The sequence below is a fragment of the Scardinius erythrophthalmus genome, assembly GCF_964197995.2.
Source record: "Scardinius erythrophthalmus genome assembly, chromosome: 25".
Taxonomy (NCBI): Eukaryota; Metazoa; Chordata; class Actinopteri; order Cypriniformes; family Leuciscidae; genus Scardinius; species Scardinius erythrophthalmus.
In genome coordinates, this window is record NC_138245.1 from 32,683,724 (window position 1) to 32,711,223 (window position 27,500).

Here is a 27,500-nt window from a genome sequence, read left to right on the forward strand (position 1 = left end):
CTCTCTACGGCTGCTGAACATCACAGGCTCCAGCTAGGCCCAGAACTGAGCCTTCTGAGAGTAATCCACTTCTGAACATGTTCTTCTGTTCCCGTGTGGAGCGGAGCTGTTGGCGTGAGCGGCTCACATCTTCCTCACAAGTTTCATTGGGTCCCACTGATTCTGTAAATTAGCGAAGGAACACGCTAAGAACAAAGGTCTGCCAACCAGTGGAGAAGGTGCGATAAATCCAGCTGGATTACACTGTTTTTCTGTTGGTTGGTTTTTTCACACTTGTTAGTCTGCCGCTTGAATCTAAACCACATCTAACACTAAAAAAAGACCTGATGTATTGATGCACATCAGAAAGCAGGTTCACATGGGTTTTCTTGCTGCCACACTCACTTTCAAAGCAAATATACCAGAACTTTGGTTGCTCTTTTTCAGGGGATACAAAAAGCCAGTCAAACGTTCCTTATGCTCTCTTAAAGATATTCAGCTAAATGAATGGTTTCTGTGGCACAAACAAAGTGACTTCAAAAGCCACGTGGTAAAGTTTCCCTGGAACCCCGTGTTGGCGCCTCGAGCGGATATCGAGCCGGCAGACGAGCTTCAAAGGCCTGGATCGGCTCGACCCTTTGGATGTTCACTAAACGAACCCCACGACCTTCTCGAGCTCCTCTTTCATCGGCCAGAGGATGTGACCCGATGCACACTGCCATCAAAAGCTCTTCAGACGGTTTAATGAGAGCATTTTAAATACCACTGTTAGCATCTGCTCATTAGAACCTTCACATTGATTCATTTATTTTAATTAAAAACCTCCTCCAACAGTGAGCCTTCAGTTCAGAACTGAATATGAACACGCACATGTAGTAGACGTGAACGTACCTGGAGCGACACGTCAGACTTTGTGAGACTGTATATGTCTGGAGGAAGGGTTCGTTTCAGAGCCTCCTGGATCGGTGTCAGTGTGGGTTCTGGAGCCGCCTGTCTCAGGTACATTAAGCTCTGTATCTCTCCCACAAAGCATCAGCTACACCTAATCTCCTCTGAGAAAAGGATAAATAATGAATGCGTGTCTCTCTAATTAAAGAGCTCAGTCGCTCCCGGTCACGCTTGATTACGCCGGCACACTCAAAGAATAGATGTGAGCGCTGGCCCTCCAGAAGCGCCTGACACAGCGAGGACGCATTGTGTGAGAGCGCGAGCAGAACACTAACGTGTGTGAGAGAAGCCTTCTGACATTTCTGTGCTGATTAACTTTAATACCCTCTACCTTACAACAGCCAACACTATCAACAGGGACGAGCAGCGGCGGATGATTACTACCCGAACCCTCCACTTACTGCCGCCACTCGACATTCTTCCAGCACGGGAACGTGACGCACAACTCAAAACTGAAGTGTGATGATGTGACTGGTTCACCCTTCCGTTAGTGTTGCATTTGAAAATGTAAATAGACAAACTGATTGTAGGACATTAAAGGGATAGTTCACCTGAAAATGAACACTTGCCCCAAACCTGTATGATTTAGCTTCTGCTGTAGTCATAGGAGGATATCTTGAAGAACGTTGGGAACTGAAAAACACCAGAGTTCACTGACTTTCTCTGTATGGACAAATATTTCTCAGAATATTTTCTTTTTTGTTTCACAGAAGAAAGAGGGTTTGAAACAAACTAACCCTTTAGGAGATACAAACATTTGGTATTAATTCTGCAGAATAAACACAGAGTTAATGGCAAGCAGCTCAAATTATATCTTAAAACCAAGTCTCCTTTCTAGCATGTCAGCAGGCAGTTTAATGGGGATCTGAACATCAGCTTTCTGAAACGCCGTGGTCTATCATTAGAGACGCACCTGCACAAGCTGACTTGTTATATGTGTACAACACTTCAACGCTTTAATTCTTGAATGGATTGTGAAATCTAGTGTCAACCCCTCCTCTATGACAACACGAAAATAATGACATCAGGCGAGGACTGACCTGTCAATCACATTCGGCAGCTTATTTTGTGCTCTTTTTCAAAAGTGTCTGTTTGCTAATGAGCCAGAGATTCCTTAAAAGGAAATCCATGGCAATCCCCTGTGTAAGGTAAGGCAACATAATTAACTTACAGCCATGATTTAGCCCTTTTAAATGAGCTCTCTCTTTTTTCTTAATTATTCCACCTGCTTTGACACTGTGGTTAACGTCCCGCTTGTCCTGCGAGGGTTCGTCTCCGGGGACTCGGGGGTGTCAGCGTGTTCCCTTAATGAACATGTTCATCCCCCCTGCTAGCACACCTCCTGCAGTCCAGCAGCTCGAGGCATCTGTAAACGCTGAGACCTTTATGAAGCACGGAGGGAAAACGCTCTATCGATTTCTGCACGTCACTGTATAATGCCGTCTCAGCAGCGGCTTGTGTGATGTAGACGTTTAGCCCTATTTCTTCCTTCAATGACAGGCAATTCTCAAGCGCTTCTGTGTAATTAAAACAAAGGACGATCATCCAGCGGTTTGCAAATCCAGCCATCTTCAGACTGATGTGGTCAGACACTATCAACACCACATCAGAACAAGCATCACACAAATCTGAATTCAGATGTGGAGGAATTTTCCAAACTTATAATTAAGCAGATGTGCAAATGGTGAGTGAATGGTAATTAATCATGATTACTTTAATTACGCATTGTTTTCTCGGTAATGAGGACGCTGCTCGGCACACAGTGTTTTTCCTTCAGACGACGACGCCAATCCAACCGGCGCTGCTCTGGATATTAAAAACGTCAATCTTTCTCATGCAAATAACTTTGCCTCATTTTCAGTTGGTGAACTTACAGAAATTATTTTTCTCACTCTTTCTTTGAAGTGAAATTTTCTTCCCTTGTGAAGAAAATGGTGTGATATGATCTTTAATTAAGAGATAGAGTAAATGTCCCTCTCGCTGCGGCAAGAAGTGTGTTGTTTCTGAAACACCACTCGTGTCGAGAGTTTATAGTGGAAATCAAAAAGAGGCACTTGATTGTTTTAATTGAATGAGTATGCATGAATGTCACTGTCTATGCCTCAACAAAACACACAAAGACCGTAAGATAACAGACGGCTTCAACTCCAGAAATCTACAAGAAGATGTTTGCAGGAGATTATAAATGTTTGGAGTGCTCAGAGGGAAACTCTCTCTCTCTCTCTCTCTCTCTCTCTCTCTCTCTCTCTCTCTCTCTCTCTCTCTCTCTCTCTCTCTCTCTCTCTATATATATATATATATATATATATATCTTTCGCTGTCTCTCAAATTCAAATTCAAATGAGCTTTATTGGCATGACTTGTACAGTATTGCCAAAGCATTGGCCATTACATAAATGGACATTACATACACAAATAATCAATAAATTCAATAAATCAATCAGTAAACAAATGTATGAATACATTTATATAAACAAGAAAAAAAAAACACCTTTGTACATTTGTACCAACATTCAGACAAGATAAGGATGGTTCTGACTTTAGTTTTGTCCACTGGCTGACTCTCGTAGTTTGTGGCTGTCACATATTTTGCTGCTGTTGTGATTGAGCTAGAGTTCTCTCCCAGAATATGCTTTAATTTTTGGGAATTTGGTAGTGCCATAAAATTTGGTTCTAGTTGTTGGAATCTAGTGAAATAGTCTGATCTAATGCTGTGATATTGTGATCACAGTGTATCAGGAAGTCTCTCTCTCTCTCTCTCTCTCTCTCTCTCTCTCTCTCTCACTGTCTCTCTCTCTCTCTCTATATATATATATATATATATCTGTCTCTCTCGCTGTCTCTCTCTCTCTCTCTATATATATATATATATATATATCTGTCTCTCTCGCTGTCTCTCTCTCTCTCTCTCTCTCTCTGTCTCTCACTTCCGGTGTGACGTGTGATTGTTTGAGTGTGAGTGGAGCGATTGCGATTGAATCGGAGCTTATGAGTGAGTCTTTTTTACTTTTCCTTGCTTTTCTATCTTGTTTAGGGTATTGTTTGAAAGTGGTGGTTTATTTGATTGTTCGGGCCGCGTGCTACCGTTTTTCTTTGCGGGCAGCATGACGGCCCCGCGAATGCAAGGTTTGAGTAAACTTACGCGGCGCCACGGAGTGAAAGTGGCGTCCGCGGTGAGTGTTGAAGACTGTTGCCTGGCTGCAGGAGAGGTCGTTGGGCATGAACATATCATGTCGGCCTCTAGAATGAACGGTGCCACAGTCATTTTTCTTAGCTCCGTTGAAAAGGCAAATGAGTTAGTTGAGACTGGAATAGTCATTGATAATCTTTTTACCCATGTTCTCCCACTTTCTATGCCATCCAAAAAGGTGCTGTTGTCTAATATTCCGCCTTTTATAAGTGATGAAACTTTAGTGAGAATTTTGTCCCGATATGGTAAATTGGTGTCACCTATTAAAATGATACCAATTGGAAGTGGTTCTCCTCTTTTGAAACATGTGGTTTCGTTTAGGCGATTTGCTTACATGATTTTAAAAGATGATCAAGATCTGGATCTTTCTTTGCATCTCAAAGTTGACGAGTTCGACTATGTTATTTATGCTACTACGGACAAGATGAAATGTTTCAAATGTGGTGAAGTTGGCCATTTAATTCGTGCTTGCCCTGGTAAGAATAAAGAAAACACCTCAGCGGCTGAGGACATTGTTAATAATGTTACTGAGCCGGTCGAGGCCGGTACGTCTAACGCGGTTCGTCCTGTGACAGAGACGGGTGCGGTAGAGACAGGTGCAGTGGGGGATCGAGTGGCAGAGAATCCCCCCGCAGCTGAGAGTGCGGCGATTCAGGTAAATTATCCCAAAAATGTGTGTGAGGAAAATACGCTGAATGATGCTGAAACATCGAATATTCGTTCTTGCAAGTCGAATATGCAAGAAAAGGATAGTGCACCTATTGTTTTGCTGCCCGAATTGTTTTGTGATGGCATTGAAATGGAGACAGAGCAGAGTGAATTCAAAATTCCATCAAAAAGGAAAAATTCGGACGTTTCTCAAACGGTTAGAGCTAAGAAATCTGACGTGGAAGATCAATATGGTGACAGTGACAGTGAGTCTTCTGATTCTAGTGTCGGTCTCTCTCAGAGTGACTTCTCTAGTCGCGGTTGTGAAGTGGATGACATCAAACTTTTTTTAAAAGCTACTAAAAACAAGAGAGGGGTTTGTGTAAATAATTATTTTTCTGACACAAAGCAATTTGTCGATAAAACCAGGTTTTTTATGTCAGAAGGTTTGTTTACAAACAAGGAGATTTATCGATTGAAAAAGATAGTGAGAAAACTCACTTCTGACAACGCCAATGAAGGTAGTGAGAGAGTATAGTATCTTGGCTAGTAATGTGTTGTGTGGAGTGCTGCTATGTTTCTTAGTCTATTTCAATATGAGTGAGGTGAATATTGCAACTCTGAATGTAAATGGAGCAAGGGAAATGAGAAAAAGAGCAGATATTTTTGAGGTGGTTAAACAAAAAAGAATAGATGTTGCTATGTTGCAAGAAACGCATAGTGACTTGAGGAATGCTGCTGATTGGGCTGAGGAGTGGGATGGGGTCTCTGTGTTGAGCCACAACACCTCACTTAGTGGAGGGGTGGCTATTCTTTTTTCTAAGAGCTTCAATCCAACTTCTTATCAGGTTGATGAAGTAGTTAAAGGTAGGCTCTTAAAAGTAAGAGCTACTTTTGGGAATTTTATTTTTGTTTTTATTTGTGTGTACATTCCTACTGCACCAATACAGAGAATGTTGTTTTTAAATACTTTGTGTTCTGTTTTACAAAAATGCTGTGTAGAAGAATATTTATTCTTAGGTGGTGACTTTAACTGTACATTGTCAAACTTGGATAGGAATCATATTGAACCTCACTTGCCCTCTCGTAACCGGTTAGTCCAGCTTGTCAAAACGCATGAGCTCTGTGATGTGTGGAGACAGTTTCATGAGACACAAAAGCAATATACTTGGACTCATGTTCGTGACAGTGTGATTTCGCTGGCAAGATTGGATCGGTTCTATGTTTTTAAGCATCACTGTAACATTGTTAAGAAATGTTTAATCACCCCACTGAGTTTTTCTGATCACAGTATGGTGCAGTGTTCTGTGTTTTTAAACTCTATTAAGTTAAGAAGTGCATACTGGCAGCTTAACACTATTTTGTTAAGTGACAGGTACTTTAAGAAAATGTTTAAACTGTTTTGGGATGAGTTCAGAACCACAAAGGGATCTTTTAAGTCGATACGACAGTGGTGGGATTTTGGGAAAGCCCAAATAAAACAATTTTGTTTGCAGTATACTCAAAACGTCACTAGAGAGACAGTTTTGATTATGAACACCTTGGAGACTGACATTTTGAAACTTCAAGAATTAGTTGAGTCGACTGGTGGTCAGAGTTATTTAGATTCTTTGTTAAAAAAAAGGACGCAGTTGGCTGATTTACTGGGCATTAGAACACAGGGGGCTCTGGTCAGGTCGAGGTTCCAGAGTGTGGACCAAATGGATGCTCCATCCAGGTTCTTTTTCAACTTGGAGAAGAAGAACGGTCAGAGTAGAGTCATCCATGCTCTGCGCTCTGAGTCTGGAGGATTATTGACAGACCCTGCGGACATTCGCAAGAGAGCAGTTGTTTTTTATGAAAACCTGTATAAAAACGAACTTGGGGCAGAATACAGGAGTGACAGTGAATTTTTCAACGACTTACCCCAGGTGTCTGAGGAAGTCAATGTTGAGATTTCTGGTGCTTTGAGCATGGGCGAACTGTACAAGGCTCTCCAAGGAATGGAGTCTGGAAAGGCTCCGGGCATTGACGGCCTGCCAGTTGATTTTTATAAATCTTTCTGGTCAGAACTGAGAGAGGACCTTCTGGAGGTATTGAACGAAAGCTTGGCTGAAGGCCAGCTGCCTCTGAGCTGCCGTAGAGCAGTGTTAACCCTCCTGCCCAAGAAAGGAGACCTTACGGACATAAAATGCTGGCGGCCCGTATCGCTACTCTGCAGCGACTATAAACTGCTCTCGAAAACCTTGGCTAACAGGCTTGCAGGAGTGATGGATGGTGTCATTCATCCTGACCAGACCTACTGTGTTCCTGGTAGGTCAATATTTGACAATGTTTCTTTGATTCGTGATGTTGTAGAAGTCTCCAAGATGGTAAATCTAGATTGTGGGTTAATCTCGTTGGATCAGGAGAAGGCTTTTGACCGTGTTGAGCATCGCTATTTGTGGAGAGTTTTAGAGGCCTTTGGGTTTTGCCAAAATTTTATAAATTGTATTAAAGTTCTTTATAGTGGCGTCGAGAGTATTTTGAAAGTGAACGGTGGTTTATGTGCTCCTTTTAAAGCTCATAGAGGTGTCAGGCAGGGGTGCTCATTGTCTGGTATGCTCTACTCTTTGGCAATAGAGCCACTTTTACAGCAAATAAGGGTTAAACTTTATGGTTTATGTTTGCCAAACTGTGCAAAAAATCTTATATTGTCAGCTTATGCCGACGATGTCATAATTATGATTAGTAGGCAAAGTGACATACAGGTTTTGTCAGGTTTACTTAAAACTTTTAAAGGGTTATCTTCTGCTAGTGTGAACTGGAGTAAAAGTGAAACTTTATTGTTAGGTAAGTGGACAGGTGGGAAACCAGATCTCCCTAAAGGGTTAGGTTGGGGAAAATCAGGTTTTAAATACTTAGGAGTGTATATTGGTGATGAGTTAACAGTGCAAAAGAATTGGGAAGGAGTCATTGAAAGAGTGAAAGGTCGTCTGGATAAATGGAGATGGTTAATTCCAAAAATGTCTTATAGAGGGCGTATATTAATTATAAATAATCTAGTTGCTTCTTCACTATGGCATAGGGTTGCATGTATTGATCCTCCATCACATCTGTTAGCAAAAATCCAGGCTTTTTTAGTAGATTTCTTCTGGGATAAACTGCATTGGGTCCCACAGAGTGTGTTGTTCTTGCCTAAGGAGGAGGGTGGGCATGGCTTAATACATCTTCATAGTAGAGTAGCAACTTTTCGGTTGCAATATATTCAAAAACTTCTTACTGGTTCAGTTGAATTTAAATGGTGTTCTGTTGCATATGTGATTTTACAGAATCTTGAGAATATGAGACTAGACAAAACTCTTTTTTTACTCGACCCAATGAAATTGAACACTTCTGGACTGCCAGTTTTTTATAGGAACCTCTTTAAGGTGTGGAGTCTTTTTGTTTTAAAAAAAACAGAGGATTCAGAGTCACTTCATTGGCTATTAGAAGAGCCTTTAGTCCGTGGAGCACGTCTGGATTTGTCTGCCAATGGACTTTACCCAGGACTTAACAAAGCACTCATTGACAGTAAAATTACCACTTTGGGACAGTTACTGGAAGTGTCAGGACTTGATTTTTTGAATAAGGAAGCGACGGCTCAACATCTGCAAATTCGGTCAACCCGTCTAGTTGCGCAGCTATTGATGAAATGGCAGACGGTTCTTAATGCAACGGAAAGAACTTTGTTGACTGAGTACAGTGATGGTCGCTGTAAACCAGATCCTGAAGACTCTTTTCCTTGTCTGTTTCTTTCAGTGAAACTAGAAGAGGTTTCTGGTGTGTTTTTAAAAACTGTTGAATCCCTGTGTGTAGATTTCTTTTCTTGTTCTGGGAAAACTTTGTACAAGTATTGTGTTGTTATTTTTAACAAACGAATGTTAAATAAGAAAACTGATACTCCATGGCGTGATTTTTTTAAATTGAATGTGGATAGAAAACCTGAGTGGAGAGCACTTTATAACCCACCGTTGACAAAAAAGACAGGTGATTTACAGTGGAGAATCCTCCATGGCGTTGTCGCCGTCAATGCTTTCATTTCAATTCTAAATCCTGAGATTGATGCTGAATGTCCGTTTTGCACTGAGAGGGAAACCATCTTTCATGCATTTGTAAAGTGTACAAGATTAGAGCCTTTATTTCTGCTTTTAGGAAACATTTTTCAGAGGTGTAGCCTAATGAAACTTTTTCTACAGTGTTATTTATTTTGGGTTTTAAGTATGTGTTGAAAAAAAGATTTGTATGCCAGTTGTTGAATTTTGTTGTAGGCCAGGCGAAATTGGCTATTTATATAAGTAGAAAAAAGAAAGTTGAACAAAATTTGGGACAGAATGTAGTTGCAATGTTTTCAAACATGGTGAAAGCAAGAATATTGATTGATTTTGCTTATTACAAGTTGATGGATGACCTTATCACCTTTGATGGTATTTGGTGTTGCAGTGAGGCTTTGTGCTCTGTATCTGAAGGTGATTTGGTTTTTGCACATTTATTGTGAGTTGGGGTTGCTCTTAATATTTATGCACATTGTAATTTAAATGTATTGTAAAATGTATTTGTAATAAAAGTTTGTTAAAATCTCAAATCTCTTTCTCTCTCTCTCTCTCTCTCACTCTCGCTGTCTCTCTCTCTCTCTCTCTCTCTCTCTCTATATATATATATATATATCTGTCTCTCTTGCTGTCTCTCTCTCTCTCTCTCTCTCTCTCTCTCTCTCTCTCTCTCTCTCTCTCTCTCTCTCTCTCTCTCTCTCTCTCTCTCTCTCTCTCTCTCTCTCTCTCTCTCTCTCTCTCTCTCTCTCTCTCTCTCTCTCTCTCTCTCTCTCTCTCTCTCTCTCTCTCTCTCTCTCTCTCTCTCTCTCTCTCTCTCTCTCTCTCTCTCTCTTTAGTGTGTATCTTGAAATCTCAGCTGGCCAATCAGATGTGAGCGTCACACATTAGCCATCTGTTCTCTTCGGTAGAACATTAAAGTGAAAACTGCCACGTTCAGTTCTGCCCTTGACAAACTTCACTAACTGAAACACGCGCTGCAGTGATGGAGGATCTGAGCAAACACCTGGCACATCAGAAGACCGCGCTCACTCTCATTAAACTCAACAAGAGCCGAGCAAAGATTTATGCTCATTTAGTTTGATCAGATGGACAACAGGAGGAGTGATGGAGAGATATACAGGAGGAGCATGTGAGGGATGCTGACACACACACACACACACACACACACACACACACACACACACACACACACACACACACACACACACACACACACACACACACACACACACACACACACACACACACACACACACACACACACACACACACACACACACACACACACACACACACACTCCTTCATCTCAATGCATCTGGTGAATTCACTGTGTGTAACGGCTCAAACTGCCACAAACACTTGAAATCTGTTTTCTGACATGAAAACTGGAATTTTTGCTTTTCTACATGTCTCAGTTTCTCTGTGCGAAATGTCTCCATCTGGCTGTTGAACAGAATCCGTCTGTGCAGTTTTACATGAAACTAAATAATCAATGCATATTTCATTGTGAAAAGGCTCGTTACGATAATGAGATTTTCTCTGTGGAGAGTTTGCAGATCAACAGGAAAAAGAAAACATCAACGAAAGCTTGAGCATAAAGCCTGTCACAGGTTCACTGAACATGGGCTTCGGCAGCTGAAACACTCATCTGTCATGTGACTCCAAAGCACTAAAACTCGATTATTCTAATTGATCATTGATAGGATTGTAATCCACTATAGTTTAGTACCTTGACTGATGGAGTGTTTTCAGTTCTGATATGCTCAAATCAAACCAATGTGATCGTACTTGTCAAAGACAGTTAAGAATTACTGTCATTTAAGATTTAACGTTTAATTATGCAGCTATATCAGAGACAGATGACAGCATTGACACATAACTAATTATTTGTTTTGTTGTTTGTTTTCCTGTACAGCACCACTGACTGACAAGCCGCCCAAGATCCTCTTCCCGTATGAGAATAAGCTGAGCGTCATGGAGATGCAGATGGGTAAGAACAGCGTGTATCTGCACATTATGATACTGTGAAACTGTGTGTAGGGTCTGGCATTATTGTGTGTTGCTCTGTGTGTGTTTCTGCGCGGCACTGAAAGGATTGTGCTGTGTTTGATCACCTGTGTAATGTGTCAGAATCGCACCTTTGTAAAACAATAGAGCTTTTATGTGCCACATCTCATGCTCGTTTACGGCTAAATGAGTGTCAGAGACGCTGACTCGACTGAGTGAACATGAATGATGCCACTGTCACAAAGACTAACCAGGCTCAGATCACTAGAAATATGGAAATAACTCCACTAAACCATGATTTCTGCAAGACTAGAGTAGAAGTGCAGTGCAAATCAACTGTTAAGGTGTCAGTGTGAGAAGCTCTGGTCAGGACTGAGGAATCTCTGAGTCTCAGGATAATGTTCTATAGGCATCTAGAAGAGTTAGTCTAACCATTCAAATGTATTTCGATAGCACTTTGTTTCAAAGCAGTTTTGCAGAATGTCATGATGGTAATGTTTAGAATATCTTAATATATATATACTTTATTAGCGGATACACATTGGGCGATGTGGGCGAGGCTGGGCGATACACATTGTACATAGTACATAATATCTTTAGCAAAGCATGAAAAAACTCTGTGATCTTTGGATAATGGAGAAAAGAGGCAATTCCAGGGGGCCAGTTCTCCTCAGAGAACTATAGTCAAAGTATAATGAATTTGATAGATGTGTTACTCCATTGATTGAACTGCAAGATTAAGTAGATGTTGTCCATCTGGAGCTCAAGCAGATCGTCTAGGAATCCTGACATATCCTCACAGAAGAGAAGTATCTCTAAGATGCAGAAATTAGCTGAAATTAAGCTGTCAGTTTAAGGAAATTCTTGAAGAGGAATTGTTCAAGTTGGTAGATGTTGTTGTCTTCAGCTTTGTTCATAACTTTCTGACTGGTGTATTTTGACTAAGATTGTAAGGTTGTGGAAGCCGATATGTTTCGTAATGTAGCTGGATGGATTATTACGTTGATATGAAAATGGATTTACTGTATATCTAGATGGAAGTGTTCACCTTAATGTGATTTGTGGCTTCTGCATTAGAAAAAGGCAATTGATCAGAGTAACACACCTGTGAAAAAAAATCTTTGAACTTATGTTTTCTGGCTTGATAATAATGAATAAAAGCTATATAATTGTATACACTGTGTAAATAGCTATACAAACGTGTCGCATTCCAAATCTAGTGGACTTTCTTTGCCTGTTGTAATAACCCAAGCGCTGTTGTTCTCAGCAAACCCTCCAGCGCTTGCAGCCGAACCCATGACTCCTGACGCACAGTTGAAGCGATGAGGTCTGACACCCGGGCACGAGAGACGGCCACCCAACACTGCCTGACTCACTTGCTAAATGGCACCCGCCTTTCATTTCCATCTGAATGCACCTCTTGAGAATCCAAAACAATGTGCAAGGACGATTGTCAGAGACTCGACAAGAACCCTTTTGGCAAGTGGGTCACCAGTGGATTGGATGGATTAGTTTAGCATTGTACGGTGAAGTTGTGCTTCAGAATGGTCAGGCCTGAAGACATTGCTTATAAACGGAGTGTAATAAGAGTTTACAGTGTTTAACCCCAGAGGGATGTAAGGAAGGTTAATAGAACGTTTGCCTTTCAAAACCGACACGGATGACACTATTGTGGTTAGTTTATTCTTCTTGCCATTTGCAATTTCGTATGTATATATTACAATTCTCTAAGCAAATAAACACAAGAAAGAAGCTTGGTCTCCTCTTCTTGTGTTTATTTCTCCGTCTGTAGTTATTTTGAGATGGTGTTGATTCTGATGCAGCTGAGCATCATGATGAATCAAAGACTAGCAAGCACTACTATTTCTGGAAAAGCCTACGTGTTGTTAGGATTTTATTGCAAATCAGCCTGATTTCATGTGCTAGTGCATAGAACCTTTTCAGAACTGATAATTATATAACTGTGCGAAAGCTCTAGGTTTCCACGTGTCGATTCCCCGGTCCATTGTTCCTCGACCGCTGCGGTTTGGTAAATGTCACAGGTGTGAGGCTGTACAGCAGATCAATATTACATCATTTCTCTCAATTAGAGAAAGCTTATCGTTAGTCTCAGGAAGTCTTATCTGTATTCAGCTGAGCTTTCCAAGTTACAGGGCAAGAGTTACATGGTAGATAAAAGGCCAGCATGATTCCCTCAGATAATTCAATTCTCCTCATATTGAATCGATGACATTGGTCAGACTGTCCAGCCTCCAGAAACCTTTAACTAGCTGTAGATTTATTTGCACACAACGTTGACTTGTTTTATTGGTACTTTAGTTCTGCTTTACATTTGGGGACTGTACATGCTTTGCATCTGCTGAACCTTTTAATATCTTACATTCTGGGAAGTAAATGTAAATGAGGTTACTGTCGATCCCTGAATTATCACTATTCTGTCCTGTCTATTGAGGTTTAAGATTTGAGCACTTAAATATGGTTTAATCTTCTTTATCTCTTTGAAATGGATTTATCTTTGAACGTGAGTGCCGACGTCTTTAAATCAGTTCAGAGCAAATAACAGGCTTTATTTGTCCTCTTGTGTCTGTTGTGTACAGGATCCACTGAGCCTGTTTGTATTGATTGGGAATGATGATAGCTTTCCTAGAAAATGGATGAGCTGTTGATTTGTACTTTTCATTTTCAGAAATCCTATAGCATAATGCTCACTGCAGGAATCAGAATCAAATCATCTTCCTCTTGAGTTGATCCAGTCCATGCGAGTCGATTCAAATTCACTTTAGCCAGCTGCAGTTCTCCGTCGAGTCGAGAGTTCTCATGTTGTTCTCTTGAGTGTTTTTCATAGGAACAAATAATCTCTTCATAATATTGAGCAAAAGATGAAGACCACATCTAATCTTTTGGAGAGTTAAGCCTGTGAAAACAACTGTTGGTGAATCACAATTTGTGATTCCATAATTTGAAGGTGCTTCATAATCAAATTCCACAGACCAAACGCAGCTAATTTTTACATGCTGTTTAATTTAGATCTGAAATCGATCATGCCACAGTAATAGACCAGCACTGCAAATGAGTTTCTTCATTTAAAAAAAAACTATAAGCATTTTCCACAGACAACAACAATACTGTGGATCAGAATTATTCGTCTATGCAGAAGTACTAGTTATTTCATGAACATGACTTCTGTTTACCTGCTATAGGGTTAGTTCCCCAAATTAAACTCTTTGATGCCACGAACCTCGCAGACTTCGCTGTCAGGTCCAGTGACTGGAACAACTCCTCACATTCGCAGTCTGAGAACATAAACATGATTTTACACTGACCAGTCAGCTCTTATACTGTATATAAACATCTCACTTTGTGGGTTTGCATGAAGTTGCAGGGAACTGAAGGAGCCGGTGTGTTCATGATCCTGTGGATGAAAGTGTATGTAGATCTGCTGTTCTGGCTCCAGCACAGAGGAGGAACGCCTCGTGAGCTCATGTTGTTGGACTTCTCTCAGCAGGAACGGCTGTCCTCTATCACTCTTACCCCGAGGTGGACCTGCATGGCATTGAAATCAGTGGAAATTTGCTGTCCTGCTCTGCCTGTGACTGAGCTTCATTTCCCTGTGATCCCAGAGGCAGGAAGTGATGATTCTCACTTCCTGTGTCCGTCTGATGGGCTTCACTTCAGGGATCGGGACTGGAGGCAGACGCTTTGGCTTAAGCCTCTCCGGCCACTAAGAGACACGATTACACCCGGTGTCCCTCCTCACTCACACCTCTATAATGTCCCCCCCCCCCTCTCTCTCTCTCTCTCTCTCTCTCTCTGTCCCTCATCTCTTCTAGAACTGCGTTTCACTGCTCTTCTGGTCTGAGTATCTGCTTTCTGCACTGTGCTGGAAGTGTGGCAGAGCAGAACAGGCTTCACACGCTGGAAGGAAGATATAATTGATATCATGAATCCAGTACTGTTATATGTCTCCTTCCATTAACATCTGTGTGTGTTCTGCGAGTAATGTCCCTCCTTCACCAGAAGAACTGAGTGTGTGTTCTGCTCCTCCACCAGAAGAACTGAGAGACAGAACACATGCTGTGTCCTTCAGGGACGGTGACGGTCACTTACCGTTGATCCTTTCCAAACATGCACACAGATGAGATGACGGAGATCGTGAATCGGCCGACAGAATCTCTGAATGCCCTGTTAAGTGGACACATCGAGTTTGGTTAACATCACATCCCTTTAATGAGATTTTAGGTAGGAGAATGAGATGCTGACAGATAAATAGATGAGGGCTGACACATAACACCATTAAATACTGTAGGGAAAAAGAGTGTGCGCAGAATTCAGGCTGCAGTGAACTTACAAATGTGAAACGCTTATGTAACCGAGGCACTTTTCATGTCCATGTGGACGACTGACGTATAGAGAGTCTGAGTCTCGTCCTCCAACACTCCTGACATCTCACTCGCTGTGCACACATTATTTACTGTCCACGAGTAGATTGACAAATGAATGGAACTATGTTTGTCTCTTTTAATGAATCATTCTACTAGGAGTTACCAGTTTGATTTGTCGAATCAGACGAATACTTCACTGAATTGAAGTTATGATTAATTTCAGTTATCTCAAAATTATGCTAGTATCAAATTTGTGATAGCTTTACCATTACCATTGTCATGAAGTCCATTATTAATTTGAATATGAATGCATTGTGACATGGGTTATGATAATCCCATGCTAGATCAATATCTATTCAGGAGCCAAAAGACTTTTTAGTTGACAAATGACAGAATCAGTGTGTGCTTGTAGCTGGATTAGGAATAAAATAGTTAATATAAGCGGTCAACCTGCAATCAGAACAAAATATTTCTGTTTTGATAGAATGGGTTGATTTACGATTTTTGCATTTCATTCATACAAAGTTTCCCTGAAAATTAGATCTAAACAATATCCAATAATATTTTTGTTATATATTATATATATATATATGTATATATATATGTATATATATGTATATATATATGTATATATATATGTATATATATATGTATATATATATGTATATATATATGTATATATATATATGTATATATATATTACATTAAAAATACAGTATATTAAAATACTATTATTACTAATATTTACACAGAAAAACTTAGAGAGAAAAAGCAGTAGAGATTTTCTGCAGTGCTTATATAAGATAAACACCATGGAAACGTATGCGTCTGCCAGATTATCAGTTATGGTTAGTCATGCATTGATTTTTGTGTGTCTGAAGCTGAAGCTGAGGTTCTCCCTCACACATTCTGCTGATCTGAGAGAAACTGCTGTTTGTGTGACTTTCATGAATTCACTGCGCAAAACAAGATTCCCTGTGCGGGTGAAAACACATCTGAGAAGCGCTGAGCTCATGAGCGACACACAGTAACCGTCCACACACACACACACACACACACACACACACACACACACACACACACACACACACACACACACACACACACACACACACACACACACACACACACACACACACACACACACACACACACACACACACACACACACACACACACACACACACACACACACACACACACACACACACACACACACACACACACACACACACACACACACACACACACACACACACACACACACACACACACACACACACACACACACACACACACACACAAGTCAAGTCAAGTCATCTTCATTTATATAGCGCTTTTAACAATGATTGTCTCAAAGCAGCTTTACAGAGATAAGCGTATAATTTAAGGTAACAGAGATTGTTTCGGCTTTACAGCAGAGTTAAGTTATTTCCATCTAAAGTTAGTTTTAATTGATTTGGTTCCGTCGCAATGATCATTTGTTATTAAATTAGGGGCCGCTAAGACGACACCATTCTCTCTACACAGACTTTAAACGCGAACCTGCGAGAAACGCTGATGGCAGTCACATGCGCATTTAGAATGGGTTCTATAGTTATGTGCGTTAGAATATACGCAGGTTTGGAATTCCCTACAAGCCAAGCCTAAACAAAATACTTGTCTTTCCTTATAAATTTTGATAAGGAATTTTATTTTATTTGTTGCTTTGGGGTAGGACCGCAAGACGAATTTTCCCGACAACGCCTTATCTGTAGAGTGGTAGTGGGATCCTCCATAGGGAGAGACTAGTTGGCACTTCAGCACTGCGTTGTCATCGGTCCAGGGGAAGGTCCTTCGTCAGATCTGGATACGGCCTGGATCCGGCAGGCTGCAGGAAAAACCTCGGGATAAACACAGACACTAAAATTAGCGTAGATGCCATTCTTCTCATGATGTAACGAGTACATCAGGATTTTTGGGAAGTGTTCCCGGTTCCGGCTGACCTAATCTATGCAGCCTAACATTGAGTTATAGAAGTCTATAATGTATTATGTGAAAGCTAGGTCAAAGAGATGTGTCTTTAATCTGGCTTTGAACTGACAGAGTGTGTCTGCTTCCCGGACAATGGTAGGAAGACTGTTCCAGAGTTTTGGTGCTAAATAGGAAAAGGATCTACCGCCAGCAGTCGATTTTGATATTCTAGGTATAATCAACTGGCCGGAATTTTGAGATCGTAATAGACGTGACGGACTATAATGCGTTAAGAGCTCGCTCAAGTACTGCGGAGCTAAACCATTCAGTGCTTTGTAAGTAATCAGCAATATTTTAAAATTTATGCGATGTTTAATAGGGAGCCAATGCAGTTTTGACAGAACTGGGCTAATATGGTCATACTTCCTGGTTCTGGTAAGAACTCGAGCTGCTGCGTTTTGAACCAGCTGTAGTTTGTTTATTAAGCGTGCAGGGCATCCACCCAGTAGAGCATTACAATAATCTAGCCTTGAGGTCATGAACGCATGAACTAATTGTTCCGCATTTGTCAATGAGAGCATATGACGTAATTTAGATATATTTTTTAAGATGGAAAAATGCAGTTTTACAGATACTAGACACGTGACTTTCAAATGAAAGATTGGTATCAAAGAGCACACCCAGGTTCCTAACCGACGACGAAGACTTAACAGAGCAGCCATCAAGTGTTAGACAGTATTCTAGGTTATTACGTGAGGAAGTTTTTTGTCCAATAATTAGAAACTCTGTTTTTTCAGAATTTAGTAGTAGGAAATTACAAGTCATCCAATTTTTTATATCCGCTATGCATTCTAAGTGAAGAAGTTCATAAAGTCATTACTGCTGTGTTTCTTGGAAACTTCGGTGCTTGAAGCTTTATTATTCGTTAGTTTAGCCACCGTTTCAAATAAATACCTAGGATTATGTTTATTTTCTTCTAATAGGGTTGAAAAATAAGCAGATCTAGCAGCTTTTAAAGCCTCTCTGTAAGTAATTGAGCTCTCTTTCCATGAAATGCGAAATACCTCTAGTTTTGTTTTCTTCCAGTTGCGCTCCATCTTTCTGGCTGCTCTCTTAAGGGCCGAGTGTGCTCGTTGTACCACGGCGTTGGACTATTTTCTTTAATCTTCTTTAAGCGCAACGGAGCAACTGTGTCTAAAGTGCTGGAAAAGAGAGAGTTAAACGTTTCTGTTGTAATATCTAGTTCTTCTAAGCTATCTGAGATGCTGAGATGATGAAACTGATTAGGAAGATTATTAATAAAGCAATCTTTAGTAGCAGAAGTGATAGGTCTCACATATTTGAAACACGGAGTCGGCTTTGCAGCCTTGGCTAAATGCAAATTACACGAGACTAGATAATGATCTGAGATGTCATCGCTCTGCTGCAGAATTTCAACGGCATCCACATCTATTCCGCGTGATAATATTAGATCTAGAGTATGATTACGACGATGAGTAGGTCCTGACACGTGTTGTCTAACTCCAATAGAGTTCAGAATGTCTTTAAATACCAATCCCAATGCATCTTTTTCATTATCGATGTGTATATTAAAATCACCAACAATTAGTACTTTATCTGCAGTCAATATTAATTCTGATAGAAAGTCCGCAAATTCTTTGATAAAGTCTGTATGGTGCCCTGGTGGCCTGTATACAGTAGCCAGCACAAATCTCAAACGTGATTTATCGTTTACACTATTTATTTTTACATTAAGCACCAATGCTTCAAAAGAATTATATTTAAAACTTGATTTCTTAGTGGTTTTGAAACTATTACTATAGATTACAGCAACACCACCCCCTTTGCGTTTCAGACGAGGCTCATGTTTATAACAGTAATCTTGCGGGGTTGATTCATTTAAAGTAATGTAATCGTTTGGTTTTAGCCAGGTTTCTGTCAAACTCAGTACATCTAGGTTATTATCTGAAATCATATCGTTAACAACGAGTGCTTTTGAAGTAAGCGATCGAATATTCAGCAACCCAAGCTTTAGCATTTGCTCATCTGTATTATAGCTGTTTTTTATTTGTTGAACATCAATTAAATTTTTAACCTTAGTTGGGTTTAAACGTTTTTTGGATTTCCAAATTCGGGGAACAGACACAGTCTCTATATGATGATAGCTAGGTGAAAGAGGCTCTATGTGATGGGATTTATCTGACCTTGGTGACGAGAGGCCGCTAGCAGACAGTCGGTTTAGCCAGTCTGTCTGCTTCCTGACCTGAGCCCCAGATTGTCATGTTTGAGCTCTAAGACTATGAGCCATATTACTAGAGAGAAGAGCAGCACCATCCCAGGAGGGATGAATACCATCTCTTTTCAACAGGTCAGGTTTGCCCCAAAAACTTTTCCAATTGTCTATGAATTCTATATTATTAAGCGGACACCACCGAGACAGCCAACCGTTAAGCGAACATAATCTACTAACTATCTCATCACTCCTGCGAACAGGAAGGGGGCCAGAGCAAATTACAGTCCTTGACATCGTACTTGCAAGTTCACACACCTCTTTAATATTAATTTTGGTGATCTCCGACTGGCGGAGTCGAACATCATTAGTGCCGACATGAATAATGATCTTAGAGAATTTACGATTAGCATTAGCCAGCACTTTTAAATTTGCTTTGATGTCAGGCGCTCTGGCTCCCGGCAAACATGTGACTATGGTGGTTGGTGTCTCTATTTTCACGTTCCGTGTAATAGAATCGCCAATAACTAGGGCACAATCATTCTCAGTGGGTGTTTCACTGAGCGGGGCAAATCGATTTGTTATGGTAATCGGAACGGAAGAGTGGTTTTTAGATCCGCGACTAGAGCGATCCCTCACTGTCACCCATTTGCCCGGCTGCACGGGCTCTACTTCAGCCAGAACCGACTCATGTAAAGTGTGCACTATTCTATGCGCATCCAAAACATCTAAAGCACTAGCACTCTTACTATCCTCAATTAAAGTTTGGATGCGTGTTTCTAATTCTGAAATCTTCTCTGTCAACCTAACTGTCTCCTTACATTTATCACATATAAATCCTATATCGTCGACAGAGAAGCCTATACTAAACATGTGACATGAAGTGCAAGTGACAATAACAGGACAAGACATTACTCACCGTGTTTGTTGAGTGATTCTTACTCACCTGAGCTTTTTATGAACTCAAAGGCGCGGACGCGCGAGAGAAAAATAAATAAATAAAATAGCTGAGCGCACGGGTGGCGCGTTAACAGGCTAGCGAATTACTAGCGTTTTGTGCTAGTAGTACTAATAACAAAAGCTAGCGATGTCAGGTTAATCTGAGATGTTGGGTAAAATGTAGTAGTATAAACAACTAGAAATGGTAGTAAAATGATGGTTCAAAACAAAGAAATATATGGCTAAGACGGAGCTTATCGCACCGAATCAAACAAACACACTCACAGCAGGCAGCGAGGCAGACAGGAGCAATCGATCAGACAGCAGAGCAATCCAAGACAGCCAGATAGATAGATAGATAGATAGATAGATAGATAGATCTATCTACACACACACACACACACACACACACACACACACACACACACACACACACACACACACACACACACACACACACACAGAGACTCACACACTCACACTCACAATCACACTCACACTCACACTCACACACTCACATTCACACATACTCACACTCACACTCACACTCACACTCACACACACACACTCACACACACACACACACACACACACACACACACACACACACACACACACACACACACTCACACTCACTCACTCACACTCACTCACTCACTCACTCACTCACTCACTCACTCACTCACTCACTCACTCACTCACTCACTCACTCACTCACTCACTCACTCACTCACACACTCTCTCTCTCTCACACACACACACACACACACACACACACTCTCTCTCTCTCTCTCTCTCTCTCTCTCACACACACACACACACTCACAGACACTGGGAGAACAAACTATCTCAGACGGACATTCTTCTGAGAGGCAACAGTGCTAAAAGGACCATGACAACTCACTGCTTTAAGAGCCCACAACCAATGTTTAGGCAGACATTTAAATATTTTATAAATTTCTAAATGTCTGAAACCACATGCCTGTACTAGTACAGCTGTACTAGCAAATTACTGTAATTTGTTCTCTATAAATGTCAGGAGCCCCGCCACCATCAGCGCAGGAACCTGAGAGTTGTGCAGCTCGAGCTTTCTAGCAAACAGCAGTTCAGATCAAATCCAGATCAAATCCAGATCAAATCCTGACCTAATCCTGATCAAATCCTGATCAAATCCAGATCAAATCCAGATCAAATCCAGATCAAATCCAGATCAAATCCAGATCAAATCCAGATCAAATCCAGATCAAATCCTGACCTAATCCTGATCAAATCCAGATCAAATCCTGATCAAATCCTGATCAAATCCAGATCAAATCCAGATCAAATCCAGATCAAATCCAGATCAAATCCAGATCAAATCCTGATCAAATCCTGACCTAATCCTGATCAAATCCTGATCAAATCCTGATCAAATCCAGATCAAATCCAGATCAAATCCAGATCAAATCCTGATCAAATCCTGATCAAATCCAGATCTAATCCTGATCAAATCCAGATCAAATCCTGATCAAATCCATATCTAATCCTGATCAAATCCTGATCAAATCCAGGTCGTTCTCCTTCGTCTCTGTGCCTTTCCCTGTCACCGTGGTTTACTCTGGTCATCGACGACTGAGGTGTGCGTGCCTCTCAACCATCATTCTCCCACTCTGTTGTGTTCAGGAAAGGACTATTACTCTCAGTTGACATCTCATCATCCCTCATCATCCCTCATCTCGCTTTTTCCGCCTGCTATCAACGTGTGGTCATTCTCTTTGCAATTTCAATAAACTGATGTTACAGTTTTTCCCAACTGCTTACACACGTTTTCAAAACTATGTCTCCTTGTTTCAAAACTCTACACACAATTCCCCAAACTGCACACACAAAATGCAAAATGCCTCACATCTCCTTCAAAATGTAACACTGCATTCAAAATCCCATAAACACAAGTCAGAATGAAGCATTTGCATCAAATGGCAAACACTTCTTTCATAATAATACATCTTTGGATATACCATGTAAATACTGTTGTTCTAAATCTAAAGCTCTTTGGTCTTTCATAGGCTTATATCTACATTTCAATACAATGTTCTACAGTGAAAGTAATCTGATGTAACAAGTAGACTGTCCCGGGGGGTCCCAGGAATCCATTGTTCAAAACAGATCATCTGACCTTTGACCTATTTAGGCCTATACTACAGTAAAGCAGTGATTGGTTAGTGATCAGTTAAGCAATTCGTGTTTGCACATATGAGGAGTGTGTGTGTGACCTGCACTGCAAAAACTCAAAATCTTGCCAAGTATATTTTTCTAATTACTAGTCAAAATATCTCATCACACTTAATATAAGACAAAATTGCCTAAAGACCAAGATTTAAGTGAGATAAAGGAGCTTGTTTTTAGACAGTGCATCTTGAATATCTTGTTAAGTGAATCTGTCTTGAAAATATCTTGTTTTGAGCCATATCTCAGATGAAACAAGCTTTTTTGACATGTCATAAGGTTTTTAAGCTGCTGTGTTAATTGTAAAAGATGAATCGTCTTATTTCAAGAAATAGACTTGACTTGAATTGAGACAACAAATCTGCTTTATTGAAAACTGTAGGTCAACATGCCAAACTCACAACTCACAATGCAGTACAGTGAGTATGTATAATATTTACATATAGACAGCAAAAAAACTTAATTTATTTACGTATAAACAGCTTTACCGACGTACAAATTTGTACATATTCCTATTTAACTTAAAATCGTGGCATTAATGTTTTTACTCTATTACATTCAATTGTCTTATTAATTAAATTTTCAGTCACATTTATTAATAGTTTAACGTAACTCATAAATAATAACAGCTCTGTTCGTGCTTCTGCTGCAATCTCGTTTAGGAGGATTATTAGCCTACATGGTGTTAAACAAGAATACACTTTAAAACCTTAAAAATACCTTTTTTTATCGTTTAACCATTTTGTAATATTTGGTTTATTTACCGCGTGAGACACAAAAAAACACAACATAAATTCACAAAAGACATCCATTTTATTAGATTGGTGTAATCCAAATCTTTAGAATCCATGTGTTGTTTGCAAGAAACAGATCCAAATGCAGCCCTTTATCCAGCGATCTTCATCATTTCTCTCAGCAGAGACCGTTAACGTCAAATCCCAGCATCCCGCGCTCGATTGAATTCAAATTCAAAAATTGCGCCTGAAGCGTTACGACATGTTTTACGGCAGCGATATCAAACGCTCATTGGCTCTCGCATGCTTCGTCACAGATTGCAACATGCCGTGTTTAAGTTTGTGTTCTACATTTGAAACAGAGAAGCGCGCGCGCCTTTACAGAGCGAACAGCGAACCGAAACCGGATTAACATTTTCATGGATTAAGAATTTAAATTCTGCTCTATAACGTTACAAAACTATTATACTGCACTGCCAGAGAGGACTGCGACACATCGTCATGTGAACGACTTTTGGTACCGGTTTTGACATTTTCTCACTAAATAAATTATTGTGACGTTAACTTGTAACGTTATGTCTGTTGTCTTTCTTTATAATTGTAGCCTAACCTTACGTACAGTAGTTTTAAGAAATGGTTAGGTTTAGGGGTAGGATTAGTGGCTCAAACTATCATTTAATGCTATATTGTTAATAAAACTGCCATTTCCCTAACGTTACACAAGTCCATTACTTTTTATCCTTTTAATATTGTCTATAAAAATGGCTATGTTTAGGTGGAGTAGGGTTAAGGGATCTTACATTTATAATCTATAAAATGTTCTACTATGTTTTCATATTGCAGTTCCATACTGTGAGCCAAAATGTTGAGAAAAATGAATCCGTTTCCCTTTTATGCAGTCCTCTGGGACTTTTTGCTGTTTAAATAAAAACAATGGTTAAATGCAAGTCTATTTTTCACTTTTTCTAGTAAACAGTAGTTAATGTCTTGAATCTAGTAGGTAAAATGTCTTGAATCTAGAACAGTATTATTTTTGTTGAGCTTACAATAAGGTAAATACACTTGAGATAATGACAGGATGGTAAATTATGGCTTATTATGGCAAAAGAGCACTGCCTAATACGAGTCAGGAATGCTAACTTCAAGACATTTTGTCTCAAAATGCCAGTTTCCAATCTTATTTCAAGTTGGTGGTGACTTAAATCTAGAACAGTGTAACAATTATAGAACTAAAAATTAGTTAAATACACTTGAAACAAACAGGATGACCGAAAAAAAAAAAAATGCTACTTTTGAGGGGAAAATACTATTTTTGAGCATGACAAGCTTATTATGAGACACAAAACATGACAATACTAGTAAAATATAGCTAAAAATGAGTTTTCCCAGCTAATTTCAAGATCACTCATATCTTGTAAGGCTTAAATATAATGTCTTATTTCAAGAAATCTTACCAAGAGAATTTTCACTTGTTCCATTGGCAGATTTTTTTGCTTATTACAAGCAAAAATATCTTGTATTAATTTTTTTTTGCTTATTTTTGGAGAGGCCTTTTTTCCAGTGTGGTGAATAAGTGTAGCATTTTGATTGGTTGTGTTTGGAAAAGGAAAGCAAGTCACTTCCTGATAGATCTTTGTGTTTTAGGCAGAGAATTGTGTGTAGTGTTTTGAAAAAAGTGTTTTATGCAAATGAAAACTGAGTCAAATAGCTTATGGTTTTGAAGATTTGGCATGTAGTTTTGCACTTTGAGTGAGAGGTTTCAAAAATCGTGTGACATGAAAAGATTTTGGGCCCTATCTTGCACCCAGCGCAATTGACTTTGTACACCGACGCATGTTTCATTCCTATTTTGCACCCGCGCAAAGCGCGCTTTTCCCTCCACAGAAGCACGTCGCTAAACTAGGGAATGAACTTGCGCTCCCTGGGCGGTTCAGCGCAAAAAAGGAGGCGTGTTCCGGCGCAAACAATCCCTGGTGCTATTTTACTGTTCCATAAAACAATTGCGCCACTGGCCAGAAAAAAACCTAGTCTAAAGTCAGTGGCGCGTTGTTCATTATGCTATTTTAAGGGCGCATGCTTGACCATAATGTATAGCGTGCACAACGCGCATACACTTTGATTCTCTAATATACACAGAAGCAGCAGTTTTCATTTTTGCAAATCATATTATTACAAACGATAGATAGATAGATAGATAGATAGATAGACAATTTATTATAAAAGCATACATCTAGCTTACACATTTACCCACATTATTATATACCTGTTTAACCGAAGCTAATTTGGGTGTGTTTCTCCATCCCCAATGTCACTTCTCTCTCTTTTACGGCCGTGACGAGAGCGTTGCTCTCCTCGGCTCTGAACCGCTCCTGGCAAATCCGCCGTTATAATAGCAATACGCCAAGGAAAAAGCGCGTCTGCTCTTAAAGGGAATGTGAGATGATGCTCTGATTGGTTTATTTCACGTTACGCCCAAACCACACCTATGAATAATGAAGCTACTTCAGACCAACCCCTTTAGATTTGCGCCGGGCGCAAGAGTCATTTATCCCGCCGGGAAAATAGCAACAGCGCCGAGACCCGCCCACAAAGTTACTTGCGCTTTGCGCTTTGACACTTGCGTTTCAGATCGTTAAAATAGGGCCCTTTGTGTGTAAGCAGTTGTTAAAAACTGTAAATGTTCTCCGGGTTCTCCTATCGTTACACATATAAACGAAGTTGTGTTTTTGTAGTCTTGGGCATCGTGGTGTTTCCCCTGTAAATCGGTTTCCCCATATTCATTCTGTTGGGGCCAGTTTCACATTACCGCTGCTTCAGGAAGAGATGCAGTCCAACACATGCACACGGTCACTGGACCGGCTCTGGAGGACCGTGATGGACCACTGAATTGAGTTTAGTGACGCTCCGCTCTTCTGAAGGTGAATGATGGATTATCGCCAAGAGCAAAGTCTAAGGAAAGTTAGCCCATGGTTTAATGTCATCTGAATGTCCCCCAGACATGAAGAGTTGTGCTCAGATGTCAGACATCAGCTGGTGTGTGTCAAGAGATTAAAACACTGTGGAGAACGTCTCCATCTGCTCTTTTGAGTGACAGTTATGCAGTTTTATTAGTGCACATTACTCCATCTCAAATGCAACCATTTTTGTGATCATGCAAATCTTTCATGTTTTAATTTATTGAAAAAAATTACGCCTTTTATTAATTTCTTTATTATTCATTTTTACTTGTTATGAATCTATTCTTTATCAATTCTAGATGTGCATGTAATTGTACGTTGATTTCTTTGAGTGTATTTTCCTTCAGACTTGATTCCATGATGTGCATCTGTTCTCATCTCTATAATTCAGGAACATGGTGACCGAACCAGATCTGCTGGTACATGTTGACTTGAGCTCATCCTCTAATGGTTGCAAAAGTACCAAGAACTTTATTATGTACTTTCTCTAGTACCTTCCTGTTTCATAAGCACACAGCATATAAAATGTTAAGTTTCTGAAGACTCAGGGCTTCTTGTCTCTCTTTTCATTCTGCAAAATCTTTTTTTCCCTCTATACTCTGATCTTCACAAACTTTATCTGTGAGATACACTACTTTGGATTTTGTTATAATCTATTGACTAAGATTTTTCTATCATATTTTGAATATTTGCTATTACAATTTTAATATTTACTTGATTCATTCTTTGTCTTTATAATTTTACATTTTAATACAATTTGATCTGACATAATCATTGCTCTTCTGCCTAGATCTCCCTGCATCAATCCTATACATTATATACAGTTCATCACATTTGACTATTTGAAGCTTTTATTGCTTTGCTGAATGTTATTTTTAATTCATGTTAGCACAAGACCACAGTCCCCCTGTGGTGAAAATCCAGCGTTTAATGTAATTTATGGGCCATTTTAATTATCTGAAACGCAAGTGTCAAGCGCAAAGCGCAAGTAACTTTGTGGGCGGGTCTCGGCGCTGTTGCTATTTTCCCGGCGGGATAAATGACTCTTGCGCCCGGCGCAAATCTAAAGGGGTTGGTCTGAAGTAGCTTCATTATTCATAGGTGTGGTTTGGGCGTAACGTGAAATAAACCAATCAGAGAGTCATCTCACATTCCCTTTAAGAGCAGACGTGCTTTTTCCATAGCGGATTGCTATTGTAACGGCGGATTTGCCAGGCGCGCGCCAGGAGCGGTTCACAGCCGAGGAGAGCAACGGTCTCGTCACGGCCGTAAAAGAGA

At 40.1% G+C, this 27,500-nt stretch overlaps 1 protein-coding gene across 1 annotated transcript in view; it reads left to right on the forward strand.

Moving 5' to 3' along the window:
* il1rapl1b (interleukin 1 receptor accessory protein-like 1b) overlaps positions 1-27,500 on the forward strand; it is a 237,165-nt gene that overhangs the window by 158,798 nt on the left and 50,867 nt on the right. Inside the window, exon 6 of the mRNA XM_081358279.1 lies at positions 10,731-10,805. Coding sequence (XP_081214405.1) covers positions 10,731-10,805 — 75 coding nt within the window. The remainder of the gene's footprint in view (positions 1-10,730; positions 10,806-27,500) is intronic.